The sequence below is a fragment of the Crinia signifera genome, chromosome 4, assembly GCF_055691185.1.
Source record: "Crinia signifera chromosome 4, ASM5569118v1, whole genome shotgun sequence".
NCBI classification, from domain to species: Eukaryota; Metazoa; Chordata; class Amphibia; order Anura; family Myobatrachidae; genus Crinia; species Crinia signifera.
The window spans coordinates 226,557,200-226,575,513 of record NC_139220.1 but is presented as its reverse complement, the minus strand read 5'-3'; the positions used below and the strand labels follow the sequence as shown (position 1 = coordinate 226,575,513).

At 44.0% G+C, this 18,314-nt stretch overlaps 1 protein-coding gene across 1 annotated transcript in view; it reads right to left on the bottom strand.

Annotated features, from left to right (window-relative positions):
* The window catches only part of ATOSA (atos homolog A), a 50,037-nt gene extending 42,532 nt beyond the window's left edge, over window positions 1–7,505 (bottom strand). Inside the window, exon 1 of the mRNA XM_083183890.1 lies at window positions 6,568–7,505. Coding sequence (XP_083040016.1) covers window positions 6,568–6,616 — 49 coding nt within the window. The 5' untranslated portion in view covers window positions 6,617–7,505. The remainder of the gene's footprint in view (window positions 1–6,567) is intronic.
* Window positions 7,506–18,314: the final 10,809 nt, after the last annotated feature.

Sequence of the window (18,314 nt, the reverse complement as noted above, 5' to 3'; positions counted from 1 at the left end):
ACCTTTGTTATGCAGCCCTTAGTTTCCATAGTACATAACACTGTAGAACAACTGTCCTGCTGTAAGGGGCTATAGAAGCACTATCTGAAAGGTCCAAACGCAGCTCGTGGAGCTTTTTCACAAGTGCTGCTAAGACATTTGCTTTCCACAAAGGAGGTAAGGACAGGGGAGAAAAAATGTGCATAGCAACAGAATCTGGAATGTGATTGGCTAGACCTTATCCTTAAACCCTCCTCGTTATAGAGAGGTTTCTATGGTTTCCTGCTACTAAGGCAGTCAGTGTAGTGTTTGTGTTTCTCCTCCGGTGAACTCTGTATTTTCCTTCACTATTATAAACCTTCAAGGGAATTAAAAAAGTTTGTTGATATTCTGTTTGCCACAGAAGCAGATACGGATTTTTGACTTAAGCTGTAACTGTCAGCTACATAAAAGCTGTAAGTATCTGGCTTTTTGTAAGAGACTATGAAAGTATGGTAATGTCTAATACAACAAGGAATATATTATATATGTCTAGGTTTAAAAACTGCTTAATAAAAAGGAAATCACTTCAGTAGTCATTATGAATATTTGGTTGTGGTGTAATTTCTTAACACTACTGACATGCTGTTGACACATAGCGTATCGAGCATATGGATTTCACTAGCAGCAGTAAGTGTGATCTGAACCCTCATCGCAGCCCAATCCTTACAATGTTAATATTCTGAAGGTATACTGAACATTAAATGCATTAAGTGGAATATGGCACTGACCATTATAATTTCTAAACCACCAATCTATGGCATCCTTGCAATTGCCACAGCACCATGGGCAATTTGTGAATCACAAAGTTAACAAATTTGAGTAACACAAGATGAGAGATTAACTATTCAACCAAATATCCAATGTACGGAAAATCTCCCAAAGGAGACCTGAATTACAAAAGTGAGCTAAATCTGCACACCCTGTAAATACCTATACACATGCAATTACAGCATAATGACATTCAACCATAGTCAAATAACTACCCTGTAGCTTTACAAAATGGATCAATGTTTGGATGGTTTGTGAGCAAGCCGATTGAGGATACCGCTGAGGACGAACAGGGGCATGCGTAGTCCGCAACATAATGCGTACACACTGGACTATATGAAGACTTTGCTACTCCTGCCCATTGGAATTAGCAAAATCGTTCATTTTATTGTCTAGTATGTACCCATCTCGAGATGAGTGGGCCCAAGGCACCCTTTTGAATGGCAAAAAAAAGTAGAATCGGCAACCAAAAGTAAAGCGTATAACGTTTTATCCCCTCTTCCTCTCAGAAAGCAGTAAAAGGCCAAGTATGGGTTAATGTTGGTTCTGAGATTACATCCAGTACAGTAGGTTCAGATTTAGGATTTGGTTAATGATAGGACTTTGTAAGAATTGTGATTAAGACTGAAATCCCAAACTGAGTTAATATGATAAGACTCACTGAAAGAGCTACCTCTTTAATACAAGGGGTCTTTTGTCTTCCTGCAATATTAGAGCCCGTTTGTGAGTCGTACACTAAGGTAAAACACAGCAGCGCATATTGGCAGAGGCCCATCTGCAAATTTATGCAAATGTCTTACAAAGTCCTTCCCTTGTGTAAACCAGAGCAAGACGGGCACTTTTTGCACCTGTGCATGCTATACCATGAGTGGTGCGGCCTTATATGCCACCATGGCCAATTACAACAGGTGTAGCTTCTATATCTGACCATGGCCACATATGCTGTGCATCTGTGAAAGCATTTGCTTGCATTGAAGTGCCCACAAATACTACCATAATAAGTCTACTGGACGGCCCATTCTTGTGTGCACAACTAGCCACCACCCAGGAAAGCCCATAACTATTCCGACACATTTTTTATACAGTCCGTCCTCATCCCAACAGAGTGTTTGTTGGTAGGCTCTGTAGAGGTTTCCAGAACTTTTCATTCAATTATATGAATATTGCATTGTGTGCAGACTACATGAAACTGAGAATCCAGGCTTGGGAGGCTGCAATAAAAGCTAGTTTAGGCCTTTCCAATGCAAACTCCATTACCAGCAATGCTATTTATTAGCAGGAACTCCGTTCCTGCACCTGTATAGGGCCAAAATGTACTTTCCATAAAATAAGTTTTATATTAAAGCCCTTTTTGAGTACTTTCTTTTCTGAAATAAATATATATTATACATACATACATACATATTCCCTTCTATCTATAGATCGATATAAGTCTTTGAAAATATATAATAATAGTACCGATTAATCAAATTCTGGCCTGCTCTGTTGGTGGGCCAGGGCACATTGTAACATTGCTCAATATCTTTGACCTACTGGCTGCTGACGTCACAAAGAAACAAAAGATCTGTTAGCACAGTGATAACTTTAAGCCAGAAGAAAAACAGTACACACATTTACATGCAAACGTTAGAAAAAACTTTTGACTTGATTATGCAAGTCATCTGTCAAAGAGTACACAGTGTTTCATGCACTATGTCTATAGTTAAGGAAACACTTCATCTACTGACAGATCAACAGAATACTGTAGGGGGAGAAAAAACAAACAAAAAAACAACAGCCATGCTAGTTGCAAAAGATTTCTGTTAAAAACTCAGGTTGGTGGAAAACAAAAAGTTCAGAATGATCTATGGAGGAAATGTGTTCAGCTCACTAAAGTGTGCTGGATGTGGTGTGACATTAATTAAGTAAACAAGAAGTCAGATAAATGAAAAGAAAAAGGAGACCTTGGAATTCCCTTCAAAAAGTGCTCTACCCATAAAGTGTCATTTAAAACAAAGATCCCCTTACTACTTCTGCTAGCCAAGCCACAAGGTTCTTATGTCAGGGATGCCAACAGTACATCCAGTTGATGGAAATGTAATGTAATGCAGATCTGGGGTTATCCATAATGGAACAGCATAAATGGACAACAGATGTTAGCTACAGAGAGAACCACCCAACCCACTGAGTACTCAGGAACAAGTTTTGTGTACAGATAAAGGGAAAAAAAATATTGCGGTTGAGTTGTTCTTTAAAACTGCCCACAGAAACACTTTCAAAAAGGTGTTTGGCAAAGGTGCCGCATAACTAGGTCACTGTACAAATTGTACGGATCTGTTTTTTGCTGGAGCAGGGATAAGCAACCAGACTCATTTGGAACCAGGAATTCCAACATTTCTTGGTAGAATGATTGGTATACAGTCATCAGGTTGACAAGAGAAAGATGACACGCAACGTGTCGACTCAAATGCTGAACTGTCAACAAACCATACCAAGTAGTCTTCTGGCTTCCTACCTTCTGCAGGCTCTAGGGATGGCTCCAGCTCTTCTCCTGCGTCTTGGCAGCCATGTGACAGTCACGGCCATGGATTTTGGATGATGAAGAGTGCGGCCAAACATTTTGCTCCTTATTCCTAATATACCCCGCCCACAATCTAACCAGGCAGCAGTTGACCCTAACTGTCGGGATCATGAAACTTGTCGACATTTTAAATGGCAGCATTTATAGGATGACATTGTAATCCTGTCAACAGTGTAAGGATGTCAACCTGGTACCTGTCGACAGTTTGGCACAATGTCGACATTGATTACTGTGCATTGTAATGTCACCAGCAGGTGGTTTTGTGCATAGTGGTCACCAGCAGGTGGTTTTGTGCATAGTGGCTGTTCAGACTTCTATTATTTAGTGCACTTGATATGCAGAGCTGATATCTCTGCCCACAGTAGAAACAAAAATGGCCTAGAGAATATAAAGGTGACATAAATAACCCAGGCAGAGAGTGCATCTAAAATGTGGTCAAAGTGGGCACCTCAGACCTTACAGAATTATACACACACTTGAACACCATGGGCGACTATAGCTAAAAATGCTAAAATGCGCGACTATAGCTAAAAATGCTAAACCAATCAGAATCATCCACTATGGGGCATATTCAGCTGTGTGGTCACTTTTGAAAGACTCCATGGCGCAGTTGGGGTTCCTAGTCAACTGAAGAAGAGAAAATGAGCTAGAGAAATGACCAGGTCTCATTTTTTTCCCCCTCACATCCCCCACAGTAAGTAAGTTTAAGGACTGCAGTGGGATGTGGGGGAGATGGGTTAAATGAGGGCCAGAGAGGAAGAGATTGCACTACTCAAGTGAGGAAATCACAAGTGCATGGATGACAAGTGGCATTTATAGTAAGGAAATGGTCCAATTTTAGAGAGGATATCTAGGCTTCGAATTTAAGAAACAGAGAGCAATATGGTGAGATAGAGAAGAGAGTAGAAGAGGCGAGGGGCTTCTGGATGAGAAGGGAATACAATGAGTTTGGTAAATGGCACAAAGCTTTTGAAAAGCTTTCATTGGAGTTTGTAATGAAGAAACAACCGAGCTACACAAGAACTCGAGTCACGTTTAATTCAACAGTGCACATAATTTACATGACTTGGTAATAACATCCAGACAAGACAAGTCAGGGTAAAATAACAAAACACTCACTGACCACTGCCTGAAATAGGCCATAATTATTAGGTCATGAAGTTTACATGTTCTGGTCATATTACCATGAACATTTATAGACCTACACTATTTATAAGCTCCTCTAAATAAGTCTAGAGGAAACGTTAGGCTGGTTCACCACCATACCCAAAATAAGCTGCAAACAGAAACAAACATAAGACTTACATGTTGTTACAGTCAGGCATGTACAAATATAATAACCAAATAAGATCTAACCCAATTAAATGTCAGTTACCCATTAATTTATATTGTGTCATGCCATGCACATCTGATGGTATAATACAATATGTGATGTAATTATATGTGTTTGCCTTGGTCTGTCCCTGCGGGCGACCACGTTGCACGGGACCGCGCATCGCCTGAGGATATACACATGGTGCGTTCAGTGCACCATTTCTAAGCGATCTAGTCATATCCCTTAAAAATGGGGTGAAAATTGCCCTGTGTGGCATACCATACAGGCCCGCTTGTGTATGTACAAAACACATTTGCACAAGTTAATATTCCATATATGACTAAAGAAAAATAGATATAAAACTATTCTTATACCAGTGAAGGAAAAGAACAAATAAGAACGATCGTTCAAGTCCTGTTATTGTTGACTTAACCAAACTTCTGCAGAGGTCATTTGTTTTTACTGCTTTATAAATCCATTTAATTCTCTATTGTCACACAAGACACTCCAATGTAAATTTAAGCAGCCGAGTTATTTACGGATTGTGAGATTGTGTTGATACACAACTTTTAACTCCTGTAATGTGATCTAGAGTCGACATTGCCACTCAAGACAAGCTTGCTTTTGTACAGATCAGCTGCTCCTCAGAATACTACACAACCTGCCAGCTCAGCTATTCATTTGCTTAACTCTTAGTAGCCTGAAGACTCCGTGTGAAGTAGTAACCTGATGCTCCATGAAGAAGAGCTTTACTGTTCTGTTCAACCTGGAACAGAACTGCACCACAGGACTTGCAAGAAGGAATACTTTGGATGTGTCCCCAAAAATAAGGTCTGATTTAGCCACACTGATCTTGCAGTCGGTTTGGTCAAATTGGTTCTCACACAGTAGAAAAAAAAATAAAAATAAATACATACAAAACCACTTGGCAATGTCTAGAGCCTTCTGGCAGCATTGTAGTGCAGGCCTCTCCAGACAAGGAATTCAAAACAGTCTTGAATTCTAATTAATGTAATGTAAGCAACATCTTAAAAATAGATGTATTTAAGTCAAATAACATTTAAACAAACAATGAAGCGTTACAAGTCCTGGTGTTTGATTGGTGCAATAGGTAAATAGATTTGGTTTCTATCTGGGCCAAAGACAAACAGCACCTACAAAAGGCACTCCATTTACAAGACAAAGGCAATTTAGAAGATTGCATATTGCTTCATTACTAAACAATATTGTACTGAGACATTAAAGGGTTCAGCTTTATATGCAGATGGGTATTAAATATTTGGAACAATAGGAGGAGGGGAGGGGGGACACCAAAAAACCCAAGCATCTGAGGCAAGTCTTAGAACAGATGTGCCAAAGAACTGTAAACAGCTGTTTAAATGATACACTCTCTAATATGACCGATCACTTGCGTTTCTACATACTTAGGTTCCAATTTTCTATGAAGCAAAACACATTTGACCTCATAGGGAGTTTAATCCTGTTGAAGGAAAGGAAGATAATCCCTCCTCGCAGCTGAGCACCTGGAAGCACACGGCTAGCAGAATGTTGCAATGAATTAGGGAACATTACTGCCTGTGCCAGGGAAGACACAAAGACAATAACTGTTCCTTACCATCTTATGGCTGGTGATGGCCTCCATACAGAAAAGCAGCTGACCTGACTTCCCCTACTGCCCAGACATGCCTGGGCGATGTGTGCACATCTCCTACTCACAGGTGCCAGGTCATCCCTCAGGTCACTGTGGGTCTGGAGCTGCCTAGCAGGGCACATAGAAGCTTCTACAGTGAACCTTTTGTATTTGAACTACAACGCCCAGCAGGCAGAGTGGGACACGCCTGGGGGCTGATTTGCTGTGTGTGGGTTTTGGGGGATGGGGTATCAGACACAGCAGTTAGGTTACCTCTGTCTGGCTTCATCCTGCCGTCTGTCCCACAGGGAGAGGGTCTCATGAGCGTTTGACGGGGTCTCTTCACCGGGGACCGGCCTCTTCACACCTGGCTACCCGGGGGGGTAGTGGGGACGATGCCCGGCCTGCCCTCTCCTGGCACTGTCTATTTATACACTGACGGCAGCTCTCATCATCCTCTCGCTCTCTCTCACACACACACACTCACACACACACACACACACACACACACACACACACAGACAGACTGGAAGGAAAGCCCGGGGGCTGTGTGATCAGCGGGTGAGTCACCCGGATCGGGTCACCGCCAGTCAGCCACGTCTCCTCGGTGCCATCCACACAGCTGACCCCTCCCCCGGCTCACAGCTGACACATTGTTGTCACTCCGGTTAATCAATATGCGATCAGCAAGGTCGCGGCCGCCGCGGGGTCACAGGGGGCTGATTCGCCACCGCCGCCGCCGCCTCCCCCGGGACCGTGCGCGACCCCCGCTCCCCTCAGCAGTCACTCAGCTCACTGCCCTCCCGAGCTAATCCCACGGCCATCCTCCCTCTCCCCGACTGGTATTACAGCATCGTCACCCCGCTCCTCGTCATACCCCCGCCCGCTACATGTAACCGAGGCTCTGCCGCACGCCGTCCCAGGGCTCCATCTCCCCTCCGCGGCTCTGTCCCCCTCTACCCCCGGCTTCAATGCGCAGCGCGACCGCCCGAACCATCAGAGCCCCGCTGGGACATAGGCAGCTGGGGGACACTCGGGAGGCTGCACGCATCAACGTGCCCGCAGGGTCGGAGAACAAGTGTCTGCCCGGGACTCGCTGCTTCCCGGCTACCCTGCTCCTGTCACCCGCCGCCCTCCTCAGCCTCTCACCCGACTGTCACAACAACACACAACACTATCTGTACTGCGGGCCGACGGGTCACGTGTCCCAACAACAGCCAATCCCCTGGCGTCACTTCCTCTGGCACTGACACTCAGCCGAGAGCCTTGTGGTTGCCGTGGTAACCGGACCGTGAGAACTTTAGGTGTCCGGGCTGCCGGGCGGCTGCTGGCACTCCGGTGACGTGACGGGCGCAGGAAGGGGTGATCAGCAGGAGCGGGGCTGCTGCGCCCGGGTCACTAGCTGAGGAGGTGCCCGGGCTCCGGCATGTACAGTGTGGCACCTGCCTGTGGGTACTGGGTGGAAGCTGCCATCTTTCTGCTGCTATACCTAGACAGTGCTTCATTGTACCGCAGATACTGTATAGGGGCAGTTTCTGAACACTTTGGGGGAAATTTACTAAAGGAAATTTGTAAAAAATAGGTGTATTTGTATCCAGAAATACACTTATTTTTGACATTTACTATTCCGAAAATACGGCAATTCGTATTCGTATTGATGTGCTATCAATACGAATACGAATTGCCGTATTTTCGGGATAGTAAATGTCAAAAATAAGTGTATTTCTGGATACAAATACACCTATTTTTTACAAATTTCCTTTAGTAAATTTCCCCCTTTGTGTCTGGTCATGGTTGTCTGCTTACTACATTATGGTGATGGAAGAGGGGACCTTTACATCAGAGGTCTCCAACCTTACTTGGGCGTGAGATACATGAGACAAAATAAACCTAAAGAGCTACTAAAAAGAAAAAAAAAATCTGCCTAATAACCAAGTAATGCCCCATACACATTATGCCACACCGCACTGCCCTTGACACATTACGCTACACACAATGCCCTTGTTACTATGCCGCACACCGTAATGCCCTGGGCACAATATGCTGCACTGATGTCCCACAGTAAGGCTTCTAATAAATTGTAAATTACCTGCTCATTGCCAGGGGTCAATGCTCGTTTTTAAGGGTTATTGCTTGTTGCCAAGGGGTAATGCTTGTTGCCAAGGGAATAGTATATACAAATTGGGATTACCGTTTCCCCCCACGCACAGCGTTACAGACTGAAAATATGTGATATGTTTAGACATACATCCACCTGCAACACCGAGCGGGATAGAACCGGAGACACAAAATCGGGCGCACAGTAATCTATGTAATTTCTTAATTAGATGAAAAGTGTAACACCTGCAGCTCTTAAATGGGGAGTATCTGCAATCCCCAAGGAAAGATAGAATTAGCAAGAAAACATTAGGTAAATATTTAAAGAGCGCAAATGTAACACTAGATTTCAGGTAAAAATATATATTTATTACTTATCATAGAATAATAATATTCATCACACACCTAAGTGGTGGGCAAAACAATTAATATAGTTTTTTTTAAAACTCATACAATACACATATAATAATGAAAATAAAATACAATTTAAATCAAGGACATGGACATCCAATCAATTCTTAGGCTGGCCAGCCCGACTTATAGTAGCAAATACAGCTGTAGATTTGTGAATTAGATTATCAAGTTTCTCCAATCAGTATTCTTTGGAAACAAATTGGTAAGTAGGTAGCCAAAGATTTGAGATATGTGCACAATTTAGGATTCGATCTCTTATTTTTGGTTTCCTAACTTGCCCATATTTCTGGGCTGTTTGGGCAGGATAATACTTGATTACACAGTCAGTTTTAAGCCGTATTGGATGAACTTATAGCGTGCTGTGATGAATTACAAGTGACCCTCAGCAGGGGTTAAATAGAGTATGAATTTTTATTCCAGTTGTTCCGTGCTGACAACAATGTGTTTGGCAGGAGAAAATGTAGATACACTGCGGCTGCTGCTAGTAAATGCTGAGTGTGGTATAATGATTGAGTTACCTGCACTCATGAGCTGTCCATACACACTCAGCTGGGGACGGACGCTCACAGGAGCAGACTTACGGCCACGCAGAGTCTCCTTGCCGTGTCCAGATGGAAGAGGGGGAGCGTTCACTGTATCAGCTGTATACAACCGTCACCGCCGCGGTGTTTTAAAGATCAGCGCTGGAGTCCAGGATTTATTCAGAGCACAGCCACGCTGTAGTATCGGAGTCCACGTCCTTGTACAGGCACCAATGCCTGTCAGAGGGGGCTGTCTTGACGCGTTTCTCCGACTTACATGGATGTCGGTTTCCTCAGAAGATGCCCTCCCCCTAATTGGGGGTCATTTTTAAAAGACAAATTTCCAATCAAAAACGTATATTGGTTAAAACCACCTGTGGTCAATAATACCCCTTTTACACCGCCGAAAAATCCGGGTCAGCGGCGGGTCAGACCCGGATCTTCGGCGGTGTAAATCCCTAACGCCGTGTCCCTTTACACGGGACTTCTACCCAGGTCCTGACCTGGGTAGAACACGGCTAGGACCTGGGTAGAGGGCGGTGTAAATGGGAACGCCGGGTCGGATGACCCGGCTCCCATTTACATGAATGGGGAACGTCCAACCTGCGGACCGCAGCGTCCGCAGGTTGGACGGGTTGTCAGTCTGACACTGACAGCCGGCGCTGCTGTCTGCTATACTCTGCAGACAGCAGCGGCGGCGGGGGAGGGAGGTGAACGGATGCCTGTGTGCGGCATCCATTCACCTCCTGTCCAATGGGGGGATGCGCGCGGGGACTGGGGGCAGCCTAGCAGCTTACCTTAGTGCTGGGCTGCCCCCAGCAGCGTTCCGGGTACGGCGTCGTCGATCGGCGCTTAAAGATGACATCGCGCTGTCATCTTCAAGCGCCGGGAAGGGGCGGGAGGGGGGTGCGGGCGTTTAAGCCCGTCTGGTGTAAATGCCCCTAAACGCCGGGTCGCACCCGGCTTCAACCAGGGTCCAAAAAGCCGGGTGCGACCCGGCGTTTTGGTCTAAAAGGGGTATAAATGATCATTCTGACCACCTGTAATCAGTGTGTGAGCTCATAGCTGGCAAGCTAGCTCCATTTGTAAACAGTGAAATAAAATATTTTGTTATATTATTAGGAGATGTTGCAATGGCAAGTTTTGTTTCAAAAAAGTTACTCTTAGTAAAGCAGAGAAGATAAGGAAAGACAGCAAGTTTCAAACGGACCTCTGTATTTAGAAATAGCTCATAAGCCAACAAAGTGGCCAATATCTTATTCTAATTCTAGAAACATTGGTACTTCTGTGGAAACACTATTAATTCAGCAGCCGGGGTGGCACAACGCACACGGCAGAAGCAGCACAACCCCATAGTATCGGGTTCGGAACCTACAGTTTTCCAACCCAACTTAAAAATACATTTTTCTAATTTAAGCACCTATTTTTATCTTTGGATGTTATGCTTTCGTTTTGAACCTCATAGTAAATTGTTACAGAGAGAGAGGAAAAACTCTGTCTCATTTAGCTTATGTCCGTATAACCACCGGCTGTCTTTCTTTTATAGAGCGTTCGCTGCATCTATATATAGAGAAGTGACTCACAGTATTTATTCATTCAAAAAAGGATTTTTTATATAAAAATAATAATAATTGTTTCCGATATATATACAAAAACAGAAGATTACAATATAAAACACATATGACATTGAGCGTAGTGAGAAATTAATTATCTTGCAAATTCAGGAACTCGTATGAACTAATGAGAAAAGCTGATCTATTTTTTTTTACGTTTTTAGTTTGATTTTGATAATTAGTCTTAATGTTCTAATTCATACTTATATCCAATACAACTAGTTCATATACATGTATACAGGAGTTTTTCCTCCATAATACGGCCTTGTACAAACAATATAGAGAACGGGTATTTCAATCCATATAGATCTTGAACCTGCAGAAATAACCGCATCGCTCTCTCATAGCTCACCCCGCAGGGCTCCATGGCCAAGGAGTCGGAGCGCAGTCACATCCCCAGGTTCACATCGCCTTCAAACCCCTACATATGAACTATCTATTTTTATTTTCCTTGTTCTCAAAGATATAATGTATATACATTTAGATTAATTTCTATTGTTTCTCTATAGTTTTTTAAGAAGTTATTTAATATAGTTTTATCTATTTTTCTTATAGCTCTAATTTCATGTATACATAATAGACATCGGTACTTGTGAGTTATCCGGACGCCCGATTTCAAAATCGGGTCGGATCGGGCACATCGCATCGCATCGCATGCGACCATCGGATGCGATGCGATGCGATGCGATGCGATGACCCGATTTTTCCATAGGAATCAATGTTAAAATGGACTGAGTCCATTTTAACATGGAATTCAATGGGAAAAAGGGGTCCTTTTCATACCCCTACTATCCAAGTGGGCATGGAGTTGGATATAAACCTGTGGCGAGCGTAGCGAGCCACCGAGCCCGAAGCGTGGCGAGCGTAGCGAGCCCCGCGAGGGGACACGGAATACCGTCCCCTCGCGGGGCTCGCTTCGCTCGCCACGCTTCGGGCTCGGTGGCTCGCTACGCTCGCCACAGGTTTATATCCAACTCCATGCCCACTTGGATAGTAGGGGTATGAAAAGGACCCCTTTTTCCATAGGAATCATTTTAACATTGATTCCTATGGAAAAATCGGGTCATCGCATCCGATGGTCGCATGCGATGCGATGCGATGCGATGCGATATCGCATCGCATCGTATCTGATTGTATGCCTTAACTTAAGGCATACAATCAAAAAATCGGGCGTCCAGATAACTCACAAGTACCTAGACATCTATAGATAGATGGAAAGTAGGTATAGCTAACTATAGAAATAAACCTAGTCTATATCCCCGAACCCCATACAAAAAACCGTTACGGGGGACTTTCACAATTTTTATCAGAAGTTCATTAAACATGTAAAACAGAAATAGTTTTTTTGTGTATGTATATACTCAATTGCCTATACAGCTTAGCAGGGGGGACCGGCACTCCGCTCTTTTAAGAGTAATTTCTCCGGTGCCAGCACAATAAGGGGCATGTAGGATCACAGGAGGTGCGGCACTCGAATGTAGATGAAATAAATACGCTGTACAAGCGAAGTTTTGCAAAAGTTTTAGCAAAACTTCGCTTGTACAGCGTATTTATTTCATATACTCAATTGCCTATATTTTTGAGTTCAATTGACTCGTTTAGGCCACACTTGCCATTGCAACATCTCCTAATAATATAACAAAATATTTTATTTCACTGTTTACAAATGGAGCTAGCTTGCCAGCTATGAGCTCACACACTGATTACAGGTGGTCAGAATGATCATTTATTGACCACAGGTGGTTTTAACCAATATACCTTTTTAATTGGACATTTGTCTTTTAAAAATGACCCCCAATTAGGGGGAGGGCATCTTCTGAGGAAACCGACATCCATGTAAGTCGGAGAAACGCGTCAAGACAGCCCCCTCTGACAGGCATTGGTGCCTGTACAAGGACGTGGACTCCGATACTACAGCGTGGCTGTGCTCTGAATAAATCCTGGACTCCAGCGCTGATCTTTAAAACACCGCGGCGGTGACGGTTGTATACAGCTGATACAGTGAACGCTCCCCCTCTTCCATCTGGACACGGCAAGGAGACTCTGCGTGGCCGTAAGTCTGCTCCTGTGAGCGTCCGTCCCCAGCTGAGTGTGTATGGACAGCTCATGAGTGCAGGTAACTCAATCATTATACCACACTCAGCATTTACTAGCAGCAGCCACAGTGTATCTACACTTTCTCCTGCCAAACACATTGTTGTCAGCACGGAACAACTGGAATAAAAATTCATACTCTATTTAACCCCTGCTGAGGGTCACTTGTAATTCATCACAGCACGCTATAAGTTCATCCAATACGGCTTAAAACTGACTGTGTAATCAAGTATTATCCTGCCCAAACAGCCCAGAAATATGGGCAAGTTAGGAAACCAAAAATAAGAGATCGAATCCCAAATTGTGCACATATCTCAAATCTTTGGCTACCTACTTACCAATTTGTTTCCAAAGAATACTGATTGGAGAAACTTGATAATCTAATTCACAAATCTACAGCTGTATTTGCTACTATAAGTCGGGCTGGCCAGCCTAAGAACTGTTTGGATGTCCATGTCCTTGATTTAAATTGTATTTTATTTTCATTATTATATGTATATTGTGTTGTATGAGTTTAAAAAAAAACTATATTAATTGTTTTGCCCACCACTTAGGTGTGTGATGAATATTATTATTCTCTGATAAGTAATAAATATATATTTTTACCTGAAATCTAGTGTTACATTTGCGCTCTTTAAATATTTACCTAATATTTTGTTGCCAAGGGGTCAATGCTCATTGGCAAGGGTTAATGCTTGCTACCTGCCCGCCAACGTGGTCTTCCCATGCAGCCCCCTGCCTCGGAGGAGACAGATGCTAGAGCTCATAGTTGACCTCTAGTGTCTGACAGGGAGCACAGAGCTGCAGCGTTACCCGGAAGTGCTGGGAGCGCGTAGTGTTGTGCTCCCTGTCAGACAATAGAGGTCAAATATGATCTCTGGCATCTGTCTCCAAGGCGGGTATGGGCAGGCGGGTGAAGAGCAGTGGTCGAGCCACCTGGATTGCTCTGGCGAGCTACTGGTAGCTAGCGAGCGATGGATTGGCGACCACTGCTTTATATAGTCACAACCAGTGGCAGCATGTGACTGTCACAGTCATCATCATTAGTAGCTAGACTTAAGTTGGGTGCACCTGATAAGCCCCATTCACACTACACGAAGGGGGCAGTGGCCCATATAGTTAACCATACCTTGTCCATACAAATTGAATAGATCACCCCTCCCATCAAACAGGAAATATATATGTAGGTATGCCTGTGAACAGTGTTCTTCAAAGACCTTTCATGTCAACACTGCAGTATAACTGATGCCGGTATATATCTTACAGAATTATCATGTCTGGCTGTCAGCATGATTGATTTGCCAACCACCCATACACTAGCTGCAGCGACTGACCAGTGGCATCTGAAGGGAAGGGGGTGTGGGCTGGGCCCGGGTGTCACTCTTGGAGTGAAACTAAAATGCCAGCTTCTTCATTGTGCATCACGGATAGTGTAATGGTTAGCATTGCTGCCTCACAGCACTGAGGTCATGGGTTCGATACCCACCATGGCCTTAACTGTGTGGAGTTTCTATATTCTCCCCGTGTTTGCGTGCGTTTACTCCGGGTACTCCGGTTTCCTCCTACAATACAAAAATATACACTGGTAGGTCAATTGGCTTCCAACAAAATTAACCCTAGAATGTCTGTGCGCCTGTACTTGTGGAATATAGATTGTAAGCTCCACTGGGGCAGGGACTGATGTGAATGTTCAACTATACTCTGTAAAGTGCTGCGGATCGTTGACCTCTAGTGTCTGACAGGGAGCACAGAGCTGCAGCGTTACCCGGAAGTAACGCTATATAAGAAACTATAAATAAATAATTGTGACAGGAGTCGGGTGATGTAGTGCAGTGGCAGATATGTGGGGGTGCAATTGGCTTGATCATGCTACTTGTTGACTGTTCCGCTATCGTTTTCGACAGCTGCAGATTTTGTTGTCCTAACCATGAGCAGTGAGAATGGGAGGGAGAATGACTAAATATGCTCTATAAAGCATTATGGCTGCTCTAGAGAGAATCGCTAATAGAGACAGCAGGGGTCCCCGATAGTGGGCTCTAGCGCTGTTTGGCTTGTTGGTCACAGTGAGTTCACTGTTAAATATTTGGTATGGATGCAGTTATTTAGAGAAACATCTCAAGTGATTGAAAACAAATTCATCTTTTGAAACAACATATTTGAATTGCAACAAGCTACGTACTGTTGCTTGTGATTTGAAATAAAGGCCCTTATTCAGATCTGTGCGGCCGGAGCCGCATACGGTGCTCCGGCCGCACAAACCAATCCCCGCCCACCGTACGGATCGCCACGGCCGTCCGTACACGGACGGCTGGCGATCCGCGTGAAAATGGTGGGGCGTACGCCTCCACCATGGTGGGAGCTGCCCCCTGCATTCGATGGTCGGCGACCATCGAAGGCAGGGCCGCACGCCCCACCAGCTCCCGCAAGCTGAGACCACACGGACAATCGTCCGTGTGAAAGCTTGTATGGGGGCGGAGAACTGACATCCGGCGATGTCAGCTTTCCGCCCCCATCACTGGCGTCATAGCCTCATTACCATGCATACGCCCCGCGTTTACATGGGAACGCCCATGAAACGCGGGGCGTATGCATAGGGAAATGAGGGTATGAAGCCCCTCACGCCCCTATACGCCCCCTTTGCGGCGTAGAAACGTTATGTGCGGCGATTTCGCCTGCACATGCGCAGATTGACCTCTGCGCATGTGCAGACTGAAAACATCGGCGGTACGGCCGCACGCGGCCCGTACCGCTCGATTCAGAATAAGGGCCAAAGTCTTGCGCAATGCAGCAACACTTGGCTGTGTTGTTTCTCTAGCATATCCCTACAAACAGTACAGTGAATGCTTTCATATCAGCATGTGACTACTGCAGAAACCTTTCACGTTTATAGGGTAGTGTCAGATGAGGGTTTCACTGCTTCTTTTAGGCTTAGAAAAACAATGTTCTGCAGTAGCAGAACTGACACATTGCAGGAAATGGAAACTGTGGTTCCTCTGTTACAGAAGTACACTTTTTGTCTCTCAAAACACACCATGGAATTCTATGTGGTAGTATTTTGTTGGATACTTTTTAAGCAAAACGTAGAATTAAAACACTTTAGTCACACTCAAAATATTTGTCTGTCTCGTCTTAATTTATATAGAAATTGAAAAAGAAAACTTCTTTGAACTTCATTAATATCCATCGTAGCTACAGTAGGTCATAGTTGCCTACCCTCTTGAATTCTGCAGGAGACTCCCTGAAATAGCAGCAATCTCCCTCTCTCCCTCATTAGTCTAGCAATCTCCCTCATTTCACCTAGCCCACATTACATTGTTATGTTTTTTGGGGGAAAAGGAATGAGAGATGGATACATTTACATTGCAACATCAGCTCCATTTCCCAGCACTTTACTAAGTATAGTTGCTCTTACTAATGCTGGGTACACACCAGGACGACTAGGGCCCGATTCTGTCAATTTAGATCCAATTTCCGACCGGTTGTATACAGATTGTATGTACTTTTGTGCATTTTTGTCATTTATTTGATCCGATTCCGATCTGATGCGCGTACACGCCACTCGTTTGGTCGCATCTTTGGTCCTACGTGCTGAAGGTAGGATCCGTCAATCCCAGGCCGACCGACCGTCAATCGCATGCAGATCGTGAGTGTTTTTTGCCGCCTCCGTCGGCCGTCCGTCGGTGCGTCCGTCGTTTGATCCAGCCTATTTGAGTGGCATTTCCTAAACACTCCCCCGGCGCCATGTTTTTCCACATAGCAAACAGTGCTGGCGCAGCAGTTCTTGTCTCATCTCCCAGAACAACAACCTGGTATGTATGCTCTCCTATGCATGCCCATTGTTGCCACCAATGTATATAGTGTGTATAGAGCACTAGTTTGGCAACCGTGCACCCGACCATGTCACTGTTTGCTCGGGTGGGCCCCATGTGTGTGTAAATATATAGATATAACCATTGTCCACCATTGCAGTATTCCATGCACTCCTCTCTGCTAGGCCCCATTCACCTGTTTGTGTGTGTGTGTGTGTGTGTGTGTGTGTGTGTGTGTGTGTGTGTGTATATATATATATATATATATATATATATATATATATATATATATATACATATAGATATAACCATTGTCCACCATTGCAGTATTCCATGCACTCCTCTTTGCTAGGCCCCATTCACCTGTTTGTGTGTGTGTGTGTGTGTTTGTGTGTATATATATATGTATATATATATATATATATATATATATATATATATATATATACATATAGATATAACCATTGTCCACCATTGCAGTATTCCATGCACTCCTCTCTGCTAGACCCCATTCACCTGTTTGTGTGTGTGTGTGTGTTTGTGTATATATATATATATATATATATATATATATACATATAGATATAACCATTGTCCACCATTGCAGTATTCCATGCACTCCTCTCTGCTAGGCCTCATTCACCTGTTTGTGTGAATAGCAATCTGCACAATAAAATGTATAGTGGTTTTCATAAAAGTTTATTAACATTTTAAATACTTAAAACATATGAACTAGGTAAATTGGTAACTATAACTATAAAAATTTAAATATTACACAAAACATGGCTATAACTATAATAACTAAAATGGTTTTATCTTTTTACAGTCCCAATGTCCAACGCAAAAGAACAGGAATTTTTAGAAGGGTTCATTGAGAAGTATCGTTCCCATGACTGCCTGTGGCGAACCAAGTCCAAGGAGTATTCAAATAAAATGAAAAGAAACCAAGCCTTGGAGGACTTGTCTCGCTACAGTCTCCCATTTCACCCAGAGGCCAATGTAGAATGGGTGCGGAAACGCATCCAGAATCTGCGGATGGTTTTCTTGAAGGAACACAAGAAGGTGGAGGCTGCAAAGAAGTCTGGTGCTGGAGTCGACGAGATGTATCAAACATCGCTCTGGTACTACGACAGTTTGACGTTCACCCTCAGCCAGGAGTCGATGAGGACAGGAGTAGTCCTGATGGTCGAACATGAAAACCAAGAAGTCACGGCGCATGAGGAGGATAATTCGCAGTCTGCTTTGGTGAGTCTAGTTTGTTGGCTATCTAATTGATTCCAATCCACAGCCCCCTCCCCATTAAAGTAGGCCATATACTCTTCCCTTAACTGTTTGGCTCGTGCACTCCCTGTGAAGTGTTGTGTTGGGGTTTGCAAGGAGGATATCTGCACTACCTCCTCTGGCAGATCTTGGTCTTCTTGGAGTGCTGTGCCTGTAGCCCTTTGCTGTGTGGCTTTTCTGCGGAGCAAATT